The sequence below is a fragment of the Antrostomus carolinensis genome, unplaced genomic scaffold, assembly GCF_000700745.2.
Source record: "Antrostomus carolinensis isolate BGI_N321 unplaced genomic scaffold, ASM70074v2 scaffold12465, whole genome shotgun sequence".
Lineage (NCBI taxonomy): Eukaryota > Metazoa > Chordata > Aves > Caprimulgiformes > Caprimulgidae > Antrostomus > Antrostomus carolinensis.
In genome coordinates this window covers 25,235-38,698 of record NW_010318482.1, presented here as the reverse complement: position 1 = coordinate 38,698, position 13,464 = coordinate 25,235, and the positions used below count along the sequence as shown (strand labels likewise).

Sequence of the window (13,464 nt, the reverse complement as noted above, 5' to 3'; positions counted from 1 at the left end):
ACGACCGCCTTCCTTGCGGAGATGAGAATTACATATATTTAAAGGCTAGCCTGCCAGTGTTGCTTCAGAGAGAATAATGCTGGAGTTGAAGTAGGAAGCTGTCAAACTTGGCACCACAGAAGGTAGCAGAAAGGTGACTTTGCTAGGAATGTTAGCTGTATCTTTTGAACTGATTAGGAATTAGAAGGTAACCAAACAGGATAAGAATTACTGAGTGTTTGCTGCAGAACTGTTAATCTTCCAAGTGGAGGCTAAAACTGTGAGAGTCATGCTCCTTAACTTCCCAACAGTTGTCTAGCAGTCAGCTTTTAAAACAAGGAGGAGAAAATAGGAGTAATTTTTGAACACTGTAGCAGCTTCTCAGCAGTATCATCTCTGCTGTTTGTGTAGCCTGAAGCATGATCTCATGATGAAGAAATGACCTTGTATTACTGCAGAATAATGGCTCACTTGGTTTCTTGTGCCTATCTGGAAAAGTGCAGAGACAGGAAGTGACCCTGGAGGGTATCAGGTAACACTGATGTGCATAATGCCCACATTAGATTCTCTAGTAAAGCTTTCCATACAAGTTACTGAAATCAGTAAATCTGGCTGTTCTGTCTTTTCTCAAATGGCTAAACTACTACTACTACTTCTTTACAGATGCTGTTGATGGTGTGGTTAATGGAGATGTCTGTCAGGTAAGATAGAAGTATTCTGTACTTCAAATGTGTTGTTCTGCTCTGAGAACTTTAATCTAGACTAATATTTCCCATTTGTTTTCTCTAATGTGCTGTTATCTCATCTCTGAAGCGGAAAATCTATTCTGATAGCTCCTTTCATAAAGCTGTTAATGCTCTTAATATGCCCCCCCTCTGAACTTAGAGGCAACTTAAAGTAGCAGTCCATTTTAAATTATGGCTTAATAGGGCATAATCACTGTAATCACAGTGACAGGCTCTGTGATATGACTTAATGTTAACTTGCCACTACCTAGTAAGATGAAAGCATGCTCTGACTGCCTAGTTTAAAGCAGTTTTCTGAATTGATTGTTCTTTAAGGATAATTCATGTGTCCTGGTTGTCTTATCAAGATTGGGTTTACAAGGACCTGACTGAAAACATTGTACTACTACTTAGTGACATAAAGTTGCATGAAGTTAAGCTGGTGGCTAAATAGCTTGATCGTATTATGAAAGCATACTAGTCAGTCATGGCAATGAGAAAAAGAGGAGATACCCGATTTATTAGTGTCAGGGAAGAATGAGGCTTGCTATGGCAATCACTGTGTTGTAACTAAATTTCACACCAGTTTGCCTAAGGCATTGTCATTGCCTGGTATCAGAGCTGGCTGGATAGCACTGATTACATGAATGCTTGGGAAGGGGTCAGTGTATGAGCTACTTCTCCATAGAATTGTAAGTGAACACAGAGCTTTGTGGAGATGCAGCCAGCTTTCGCTGCTGCTAACATTTTTATATACTCACCGTTGCTGTGAGGTGAATGGAAGAACTGTATCCTAATGGCCCTTTGTGCTTCTTTATACAACAGAAAGTAGGTGAAATATCTTGATTTTGTGTTTGCAATTCTAAGTGACCAACTGCCTTGGTTGATAGAGCTTTCTCTTAATGAGGAAGAACAGACTGAATGGGTTATATGTAACTTTTGTTTTAGCTACCCTCAACTAGTTTGGCCCTGAAACTGGCCAATTTATTTTGATTTTGATTGAATGTGAAGTCTGGTGCAGTTGTACCAGCCTAGCTCCTTCTCTCTGCATTATTCATTCACTGAGGGCTACAGGAGGCCCAAAGAGGGGAAAGACACAACCAAATCTGTCACTAGCTTCCATCCATCTGGTACTGTCAAGAGTCGTATTTCTTAGATCTGTTAAGAGTAGAGTGATCCAATAAAAGTTGTTGGACTGGGAGTATCCTTTGCAGCAAATAGCACAATATTCATTAGCTTTGGTAATCTGGTGTATTAATGGTAGCTCTATACATTGCAAGTCTTTGAGCTGTTGTATAGTAAAAAGTATTCTAGTACTCAAACTGTTTTGATGCTTAAATGTTGAAATGCTTCTTGTGTTCTAAGCTGCATGCAGCAATTCAAATTCTGTTCCGTCTTTAAAAGACACTGGCTTTTAATAACAGTTAAGTTTGCAAATGTCTCTGAAGTAGACAAATAAGTTAGAAGTTTTGAACCCTAGGAACAAAACCATATAAAAGCCTCCCTACTTTAACAGGAAATATTTAAGGTGAACTGAACTGGAAGATCTCTAGACCTACAACTGCATAAAAAGGTGCTAGGCATTTTCTCCTGCTTTCTTCAGGTGCAGAGCTCTGGCACATTTTGACTTCTCAGTCAACTTGAATTTGTGTTTGGTCCCTGATTGCTAGAGGCAGTCATGTATTAATTTGCTTCAGTCCTGCTGTGATTTGTGGCAAGACCTTTTTCTGTTAATGATAGAAATACGGTATAACGTAAGCTGAAAGAGTTATGTGCTCAGTTCAAATAGAGTCCTAATTTTATTTAGCTTGCAGGCAGTTATCTGAAATATTCAGTAGACAAGTATAAATGACATTACTATTCCTTCCCTTTATGAAGAGTAATGGTACAATAGACTCCTGTGCTGCCATATCCCAAGTGGATCCACTACAGTCAGAACCAGAGAGTATTTGTAAGTGGAGAGAGGAGCAAAAGGAGCGCCTGGAGCAACTTGGTAAGGAGCATGTTTGTTGCAGTAGTGTTCTTTCTTGTGAGTAACTTAGTGGCAGATTCTTAAGCAGCAGAATTCTCAACCATGGCTTCTGGCTCTTGGGGATCTACCATGCATGAGTTTGAGCAGCAAGTCTGGATGAGTCCAGTAAGCAGACTTAACAGGTGCAGAGTCAGCAAGCAAGTGGCTCTCTGAACCTTAAGAGTATTCACATGGCCCGCCCTTTACTTACAAATAAGCTGACAGAAAATGAACGGCTTTGTTAAACAGAAAAGAGTATAAAAATACTGCAGCAATTGGCACTTTTTTCAAAGGATAAAGATTGCTGAGGCCATCTGTTGTCAGCTGGATCTTATTCTAATAGCTAAGTAATAGACTAGTAACTAAACTAAATACAGCTATCAAATGCAGTCATACCTACCTGTGCACAGGTTCTAAAAGCCTGCAAACTGGTATGCTTTCCACTTACATGAGGGGGGAGGCTTTGCTTGAAATTGTTTGGACAGAACCTCTGTACAGTGTGATTCTGGGTAGACCTGAGTCATATTGCTCCTCTTCTGGGTTAGTTAAAGTGGATGAGCTAGTGTTCTAGCACTAGTATAGCAAGGTGACTGTTGCTGGGATTTTTTTACAGTTTGCAGGCCAACAGGCTTACTGAATCTGAACTAGTATACAAATGCCTATCCTAAACTGAAGTGGACTGTTCCATTTATGCAGTGTAGGCATTCTGTTTAGCTAATCCTCTTAATATTCATGGTATTGAGAGTTCTCATGGCCTAAATCAGGCCTAACCTGATCTGAGTAGATAAGCAACTGTCTACACTAGAGTGCACCCTGAGCCATCAGCTGAAATGTTAGCAAAATCTATCTAGAATAGACTGACAAATCAGTTCTTAAATCTTCAGATGCAAACTCACGAAAGCAGGAAGCAGAATGGAAGGAGAAAGCAATAAAGGAGTTGGAGGAGTGGTATGCAAGGCAAGATGAAAAGCTCCAGAAAACAAAAGCAAGCAACAGGTAAGGTTTCTTCAGACATCTGAAGAGTTATTGTACTGGATATAAAAGTCATGGGGGAGAGAGGTTAGAATACTTCTAGTATATCATAAGGCACTTGTCCTTCAGATCATTAAAGTAACCTCTCCTACTAAGAAATGGGCCTCCAGGGATAGACTGTCGTTTTCAGTTTTCTTAAAATCTAGGTTAAATGTCCAAGAATATAAAGATAAAGCATTAAGATAATGAATCAAAATTACTGAAGATTCCTTAAGACCCAAAGTTTGAACATGGCCAGAAGAAGTTTTAGCCACTTGTTTGCATGCTGCTATCTGCACAGGTCTTCAGTGACCGTAGTTACCTACTTTGAGACTAGCCATCTTACTTGCTATCTTTAGAACATATGGAAGTGGCCTTTTAGTTAGTCTTTTTTACAAGGTATTTCACTAGATATCTTAAAAACTTTGGCTGCTCCTTTTGGAAGTGTTTGCGAAATAACCTGAGTCATTTCTGCTAGTGAAGAACTAAATGTGGGCTATATTTGTGTTGGGTTTGAATTCTTTAATTATGAGCCCTGGGGCAGAAACTAATGGCTTGGCTGTTAGTCTAGTAAGCTCTTACACTTTCTCAGAGTTTCACTGTGGAATTTTGACTTCAAGCTACATAAAGGTAAATTTGTTAGTACTGACTTAATACCACTTAGATCTCCACTTCTGACCTAGGATTGCCAGTGTAATTCTGCCCAGATAGTCATCAGGGCTACTTTATACTTCGTGAACCCATGGACTTCAAGATGAACTGTTTTTTTTGAAACACCATGTTTCTTATCAAAATGGCCAGTAGGTTTATCTTGAGTAAGTAGAGTCCTAGGTAGACTCTACTTTTTACTAAAGGTAAAAAGGAGGCCTACACTGCCAACATAATTAAGGATTTGACACTTGCATTCATTGAGATACAGTCTTTTGGTTGGACCAAGGAAGGGAAACAAGTGGTCTTCTAGTTGGTGGCCAGAGCTCATGGCACCTCTGTAGCTTTATTATGGCCAGTGTTTGAGGTGCAGGGTATGCATTCTAGAGTAGGGTCCATTTAACAAGTGTTGCACAGAAGGAGCATTTGGCCTTCTCATCAGCTTAGTGAGATCTCTCTCCTAATTCTATTTTCTGTCCACTGGAAGTAGCCTAATGCTAACACTAGGACTCTAAACCTAAACTAGTTGGTCTCAACTTCTAGGATATAGCAGAGCTTTTGTGTTGCCCCTCTGAGCCAATGGCTTCATTGATATATTCTATGTGTTAGCTGTTTTCCTGTTACAGTAAGTCTAGGTGAGACAAGGTTAATATGCTTGTAAAAACTGCCTTTGGCTGTGTTCTGTACTTCTCATCCTTATCTCTTTTCTCCTGCCTGCTTGCCTGCCTGTTGGACTACTTGCTACCTAGGGTGGCAGATGAAGCTTTCTACAAACAACCCTTCGCTGATGTGATTGGTTATGTGTATGTTGCTTAACTACTAATTCTGTTTGCTAGTCAACTAGGTCATGAGGAGGATCACAAATAGTGCTGAATGTCTGAAGGTGACTTCTGAATATTTCAGGGCAGTATAAGGTAATACAAGTAAATAGCCTGTGCTTTTTGGACTGACTCTGATCTGCGATCTTAAGTGCAGTTTTCCTGTAAGGATTCCATATGCCGCATAACATCCAGTACTTTCAGATTAAGTCATGTAGTATACATAGAAACTGAAACTGGGTAATGATTTCAGCCATCTTTAGATGTAGAGGTTTACAGTGGTTTTCAGGCCAGTGAACACTGCTTAGCAAGATGCTTTGCTGGGTATGTAGGTTAGTGTCTGCAGTCGCACATAGGTGCTGTGTGTAGTCACTTCCACAGAAGCACAGTATTTAACTCTGCATTCTCTGCAGTAGTTATTGAGCTCTTGATCTGTTCTCAGTTTGTCTACATAATCAGAAAAATATTCAAGCAGTCTTTGCACATAAAGCTCTGCAAGCCAAGAAAGGTTGAAAGGCATCACCTGCCATAAATCAGGGTAGAAGAGGTACATTAATATAGAATTAGGATGCTATTAGAGAACAGATGATAAGTATAAGAAGGTGGTATTGGAAAATCAGCATTAACTGCTGGGAGAACATTTAGGATAAGCTCTGTGTAGACATTTTGCCAGCCTAATGTACCAGTGAGAATACAGCAATGGCTTTCAAGCCCCAATGAGTATGCTAGTTTCTTCAGGGTGGAAGGATTGCAATGTTTACTGACTTGTTCATGTGCTTTAATTTCTTCCCTTAATGTGTAGACTTGAATTGAAAGATGGCCATGTCACAGATTCTGAAGTGACACCTTTAAAAGGTGTATTGGTGAGCCGTGGTGGGGCTTTGAGTGCATTAGTATTCAAGGTCCAGGGTGGAATTCATTACCTAACTGTAGGTGGATGTAAACAAGACTTGTGAAATGATGGATTTGCAGGTGTTTTTTGACTTTTCTGAAGTCTTCTGGAGTTGATTTTGATAATTCTTTTAGTATATTTGCATTTCATATGTTGAATGCAAATATGCACTATAAGTGCTACAGAATAAAGTTGGTAACCTGTTTCCTGAATAGGCTAAGCTATTAATGTATGTTCAGCCAACTGCTCATCTGCATTAAACTCATTCTCATTTTCTATACCTGACTTAAACTTTATCTCATTTCTTTTCTTCTCTTCACCTTTAAGCACAAACATAAATCATCCTTGCTACAACCTAGAACAGTTAAGTAAAAAAAAAATCTTTGCTGCCCCTTAAGTGTCATGTCACATAAAGTAGCAGTCTTGTAGTGACCTTTGTCTTCAGTGGTGTCTGTAACCTTATCCCTGTGAACAGTGTTGAACCCTCATGGGAGAGTCATCTTCACTGCTTTTTCTGTACTGCTTGTTGGAGTAGATGGATTTGGTTTGATGCTTACTGCTCTTGCACTCAGGCAGCTACCAGGGCTCCACAATTTATGTAAACTAGATGCTGGAATTTTATCCATGCATTGAAGCAATGCCATTGGCAGCATAGCAATGCCAAAAGGATGCTGCTGGGATGCCACTGGCAGTAACCTGTAAATAATGTAACAAGCCTCCTTAGAGTCTCCTTAGGGTGAGAGAAGGAGAAATGTGTTTGTCCTGTGAGCTGACCTCAGACAAGTCATCCCCTCTGACAAGATATTCTTCAGTCTATAGCACCCAGAAGCACGGGATTCATGGCTTAAATTCCTTTTGATTCATGCTGCTTCACTACAGCATTGGGAATTATCAGCAGATAGTTTTATGATGGTCTGTAGGCCTTGGGGCTGATTTGAATCCTCAAATGGAATCTGTTTTAAGACATGCTTGCAGGGAGTTGTAAATTTCCAGTTGGCAAGTGTCCAGTAAGAGCTATCCAGTGGCAGAAGCTTAACTAGTTAATACTTGGGCATTTCTCCATAAATTAAATGCCTACATAGGAGTACCTTACTTCCTGGCAGTTTGCATGGTGACTCCTTAGGCAAAGACTCGATAACTATTCTTAAAACCAACCACCTGTATTCCAACATTTTACACACCAATCCTCTGCATATGCTTGTGCATAGCATACTACTGCAACCTGCTTCCAATCTCCAGGGTTGGGGTGGTGGGAACTTAAGTAGCCATAATGTCCACAAGCAGCTGTCAGGTCACATTTCTTATGAAACATGCTGAAAGAAGCTGCATCCTGGAAGAGGGAAGGAGTGCCTTATATGTTGGGCATTAACACAAGGTGCCTTGCATTGCTTTTAGGGCAGCTGAAGAAGCCTTTGTGAATGATGCAGAAGACATTTTTCCAGGCACTGAGTGGGAACGTGTGGCTCAGCTCTGTGACTTTAATCCCAAGTCTAGTAAGCAGGCAAAAGATGTGTCCCGCATGCGTTCAGTCCTCATCTCACTCAAGCAGGCTCCACTGGTTCGCTGAAGGAAAGCACAATGGAAACACTACAAATGCAATATCTTAACCTTACTCAGAGAAGCAATGTTTGCAGTAATTGTATTAATTGTTTCAATGTTTTTTGGACAAAACCTCATGATGTATCTTGAGCTGATCATTGTTTGATTGCATGTCTCTGTCTGAAATGGGAGAACCCCAAAAAATGTAGCCTCTGTGCTATTGTGCACTGAGATTTCACTTCCCACATTACTGATATTAAAGATCTGTTAAACAGCAAAATGTGTTGACTTTGGATGAATTAAGAAGCTCTCATGCTCCCTTTTGACAAAGGGTGTTTGAATTAAGTGTGAGCACACATTACTCTTAACTGTTAGTGATTTCACCTTGCTGGTGACTGGCAAGCCAGCAATGCTTCTGGTCTCTGGAGAGGCTGTCCTGCTTGTCTTCATAAGCTTTCTTAAAGCTCTTGGGAGCTTTAGTTTAAAAACTGCTTCCCTATCCAATTTATCACACAAGATAGAAGCTCTAGGAAACTGGAGCAGCAGGCTTGTTAAGGAGCTTATCTCACTTCTGGTGGAACTGAGGACACTGCCTTCTGCAGGTAAGGAGTTCTGTGTAGTTTTCTGCTGTCACTCCAGCTGCAGATCTTAGGCTAGAAATACAGTACAGGGCACTTTTCTAAAGGTACAAAGCCTTTGATATTCTACTGCATGTGCTATTCTGCTATGTATTCAACACTGGCTTAATATACAAAGTCCTGTTGTGCAGAGGCTGTTTGGGTGTTTTTGAACTGCATCCTTGTCCTTACTGACTCTTGCAGACACACTACCACCAGGGTAGTAGAGTGGAGATTTGGAGAGCAAGAGAAAGGAAGACTTGCTCTTACTGCTGCTTGTCTGCTGGGTTGGAGTTCTGTCTGCTAAGGTGGTTGAATTTCAAACAAACCGATTAAAAAAAAAAAAAAAAATCTGTTTTGCTACTTCCTTGGCACTCTAATCTCACTCAGCATTCATAGGGCTGTATTCTAGCCTTGCTCTATTAAGACTTACCTTAGCTGTCTGTCTTGTAAGAATGGTCTGTTCAGTCTCATACATTATTTCACTATTTTTATCAAAGATACAGTAGCTTAACTAGTGTAGCAGAATTGCTTTAATACCTTTAGTATACAAGCTGGAAGGTTAGTCCAGACAGTTTGAAGAGGGCTGCAGATGCAGATTAAAATTTACTAAAGTTCAGAGGGTTGCTGCACAGCAACCATGTTACAGCAGTTGTGTCCCTTTGGTGGATGAGGTACTGAATAAATGATTGCCAGTTGGACTTCAATAGTTAAGCTGTATCTTACTGTTGTGTATAGTGACTGGAGCTATTCTCTTGTTTGCAAGTGTGTTCACAAGCTACTGATGAATAGTGATGAAAATACAGGTCTGAAGATTAAAGAGGAAAGTATGTTCTGAACTGCACAAGAGTACCACAGGTGAGTTAAATAGGACTGAAGCACAGAGCAAGTCTGTAGAATACTGATATGCAGTGCTGGCCTTGACAAATTATGCATTCACTTTGAAAACTTCCTTTCTTCTACTCACCCCAAAGCTCTACAAACAAAGGCTTCTAAGATGAATTGGTAATTTAATAAAGAAAACTACACTACATTAAATATACAGTATTTAAAATGTTAATTTTAACTTACTGGAATTTGAATGATCAGCAGATCTTAGAGGGGTTCCTGCACACTGAATTACGGAGCCAATTTATCACTACATTGTCATAACTCATAGGACATATTATCTGTGCTAAGGGTATTGGTTTGAATTGCGATCCAAGAAAATGGGCAAAGACTCCTAAATTCAAGACCAAAGTGATATTATAGAAGTTAAAGCACTGTTTTACAAGCTGGGTTTTCAGGGGCTAACAATATGTCTGCAGTTTCTTTAGTGTTCACCATCTAGGTGGAACACTTTAACAAGCAGCTCTGTGGGTTTTGCTTACCTCCTAGTTCTTTGTGCTGAGATTTTGTATTCTCTCTTCTGCCTTAATTTTATACTCAAGTATGCTAGCTCACTGTCTCTCTCCTACCTCCTATATCTCTGTTGTTACAGAATCACAGAAAGGCTGAGGTTGGAAGGGACCTCTGGAGGTCATCTGGTTCAACCTACCTGCTCAAGCAGGGCCACCTGGAGCTGGTTGCCTAGGCCCATGTCCAGATGGCTTTTGAAGATCTCCAGGGAGGGAGACTCCACCATCTCTCTGGGCAACATGTGCCAGTACTCGGTCACCTTCAGAGTGAAAAAGTGTTTCATGACATTCAGGAGGAACTTCCCATGTTTCAGTTTGTGCCCATCACCCCATATCCTGTCACTTGGCACCACTGAAAAGAGCCTGGCTCTCTTGTCTTTGTACCTGCCCTCCATGTATTTATACACATTGCTGAGATCCCCCTGAGCCTTCTCTTCTCCAGGCTGTACACTCCCAGCTCTCTCAACCTTTCCTCGTAGGAGAGATGCTGTAGTTGTTTAAGCAACTTTCTGGCCTTTTGTGGGACTTTCTCCAGTACATCTGTGTTTCTCTTGTGCTGGGGAGCCCAGAACTGGACACAGCATTCCAGGTGTGGCTTCACCAGTGCTAAGTAGCAGCCTTCCCAGTGGTGTGGCCTCACCAGTGCTCTACTGAGACTTTCAGTGTCTGAGAATGATTTTAGATACTTGGATCTTGTTGCATTGATCAAAAGAATACTCGGCTTTATTTGGGCAAATCTAAGCCCTTGTGTGTGCTTGTGAACACTGACTTGTTTCCTTCAGAGATCGCAATCTGTGACTTTGTGACTTCATGTGGTAATTCTGTGCTGTATCGGGCCTAGTTGAGCATACTCATTCCTCTGTTTACTGGCCTTAACTTCTCACTGTTGCTGCTTGTCTCAATAGCATGTAGCATGTAGCTGATGCAGAAAACTGAGTCAGAGGAATCTGGAAAAGAAACTGGACGCTTCCTATCCTTCAAACAAAACCCCAGGTGCATATGCAGAAAGACCTCATGCAGCACTGAGAGAGAAGTTGCAGACTCCTGTAAAATACATCCTGGTGTAGAACTTGCTTTATAGAATCACAGAATAGTTTTGGTTGGAAAAGACCTTTAAGATTATAGAGTTCAACCAAAAGCCTAACACTGACAAATCCACCACTAAACCATGTCCCTAAGCACCTCATTTATGAATTTTTTTTTAAATACCTCCAGGAATGGCAACTCAACCACTTCCTTGGGCAGCCTGTTCCAACGCTCAATAACTCTTTCAGTGAAAAAAAATTTCCTAATATCCAATCTAAACCTTGTTTAGCGTGTGATCACATGGCAGCCAGCATCTAGTTAGTCTGAAATTATAATGAGCATTTGTAGAGAAGAAGGGGGATAGAGAGAAGGTCATGGGTTCATTAGAAAGCAGGGAACCTGAAAACAACACTGCAGCTTCATCCTCTTAGCCTGAGGAACATGCACTAACAGTTTTAAGTTGCCGTAAATCAGCATGCTATGGCTTGCCTGTTTCTGGCTGATGCTTTTTTCTGAGCAGCTGGTTAAGAGGGAAATGTATCATTTACTGGCTTATATTTTAGAATGGACAAAGTGAGTGTCTGTTGTTTTTGCCAAAAGACTATTCCTCTGGTAGGACAGATGGTATGGGGAAGTTTGCTCCTCTGCGGAACGGTGGTGCTGCAGCAGCACACAGTGGCACAGCGTGGTAGTGTACCTGGGGCTGCTCCACATGCGCAGGGTCCGGATTTTACAAGGTTACTGACAACCGAGGCCTTTGTGGTCTGACTTTGTAGGGGATGGTCCACTTAAGTATGTATGTGTGTTCTAGTCGGAGAAAGGCCGGGCTGAACAACACTGTTCAACGGGAGTGTTTCATTAGCTCTTACATCAGTAATACTGCTTTCACTGACAATTACCTATGATTACACTGTTGCAATGCCATTGGCTACAGTTACAAGCATATATTTAATGTCTTGCTTCATGTGGCTGTTTACTGGTCACAGCTGGTTACCATGTGCAGGAATATCACCCAGCTCAAGGCTGGAAGTATGGATAAGGTAAAATCTTACTAGCTTTTTAAAAAGTGCTCTATGCATATTTATCACAGGTTTGTAAAATTAAAAATAAAGGAACCTTTGGAAAAAACATCAGGATATTTCCTCAAAATTTTGCTTTAAATATAGTCTTCATACACTTCCTGTTTAATTAAGCACAGATTTAGCACTTTATTTGCATTTTAAATTTCTGTGTAATGTGCTTCATGCATATCGTATTCGAACACTTGCAGAGACAGAGTTACAGTAATTGTGATCTAATAGTACAAGCAAGGCAAAAGTAGTGCTACTTCTTTTTAGACTAATGAAAAAAAAAAAAGTGCTTTCAAGCATGCAGAGCTTTCTTCAGCTAGCAGTAACAGGCTAACAGTAATTTGTGATTTGTTAAGGGCACAGTTGATATCTCTGTGAGGTCAGAAGGAGGGTTGTGAACCGAAAAACTCCTTAATTGTGATGGCAGCAGAAAGAACTGGCTGTATTACTTGTCTTCTCATTGCCTTGCTCAATCTGTAACAGTAGTCATCTTTGTCTGATTTTTTAATACCAAACTGCAGTGGGGTAAGCAGTGGGTGGTTTGGGCACCACAGCAAAGTATACGGTTTGATCTTGTTTTGTGTGAACTTGCCAAAGGAACCAATCTGGAAGTACTACAACTGTATGTGCAAGCTTGAGGCTTAAGAAAAATTTGGCTTTCTGTGTCTTCTTCAGATCTCATGAGCATTTTTTGTTGTTATTAAAACAGATTATGTGCCCACAGGGCAAAACATCTGCTTTTGGATTATGAAAACATAGCTTGGTGCTAGAATACAACTCTACAACATAAATACATGGCTTTACCACCTATGTGCTTCAGCTGCCAAAGCACTAGGTGTAATGTGCCTTTGATAAACCACTTTCCAAACACAATTATCTGGAATGGTCCAAGGGGTGTACAGTCCAGGTATTTTACCCTTTACTAATGCCTGTAAACTCTCCATGGCATTGGAAAGGGACACAGTGATGATTCCACTGATGCAGAGTGAATCGGAGTATAAACTGCTGCACCTTGCTGTCTGTCATGTGTTTCTGTGAAACAAACTTGGCAGTGCCTCCGCTGGTACTATGTCCTGACAAGTTTGATATGCTTAAGTGGAAGAAAGACAGTGCTTCAAGGCCACCAGAAAGCTGAGGCATTTGTTAATTTTGAGTGTCTGGATGGCAGAGCAAAGACTTAAAATACTGAATAACTAAACTTATGGCTTGGGAGACCAAAAAAGAAATTCCAAACCTTGATGCTGTACTGATTAACTATATGGCTTGCAAAGCATCAGCAGTGGTCTGTAACAAGATAGCTAGTAAAACTCAACTGGCCTCCTCATGATCCCAAGTCCTGGCTGGTTGGGTTTCTCTGCTTAGGCAGTGCTGTTGTAGACAAAGCAGTCTTTTTCCACCAGATGCAAGGACGAGAAGCAATCAGGTATAGGGACTGACAGAGGTCTTAACACTGGTTACATTAATTATAAGGTACAGCACTCTAAACTCCAGTTTTAAGTCACTTTGCAACCTTTTGGCACTCTGCAATTTAAGTACTTCTGGTACTTAAGTATAAACATGCATGTCCCTGAGGGGGTCTCCTCCTACCCAGGCTGTTGAATGTCATATGCAATTCTGCTCAGAGGGCTGGACAGTGCCATGCTTGCTAGCTAAGGCTTCAGCACTGTTAGGTTACTGTATGCAGTTACCAGAACGCTGCAAACCCAAACCTCCTCCTACAAAAGGTAGTAT

General features: G+C 40.8%; 1 protein-coding gene across 1 annotated transcript; it reads left to right on the top strand.

Moving 5' to 3' along the window:
- Positions 1–642: 642 nt before the first annotated feature.
- CLTA (clathrin light chain A) lies at positions 643–7,903 on the top strand (the record flags this gene model as incomplete). The annotated part of the gene is made up of 6 exons (XM_010168921.1): positions 643–680; positions 2,583–2,697; positions 3,600–3,711; positions 5,124–5,177; positions 6,412–6,447; positions 7,480–7,903. Coding segments are annotated over 6 exons (527 nt in total), but the record flags the coding sequence as incomplete, so codon positions are not given.
- Positions 7,904–13,464: the final 5,561 nt, after the last annotated feature.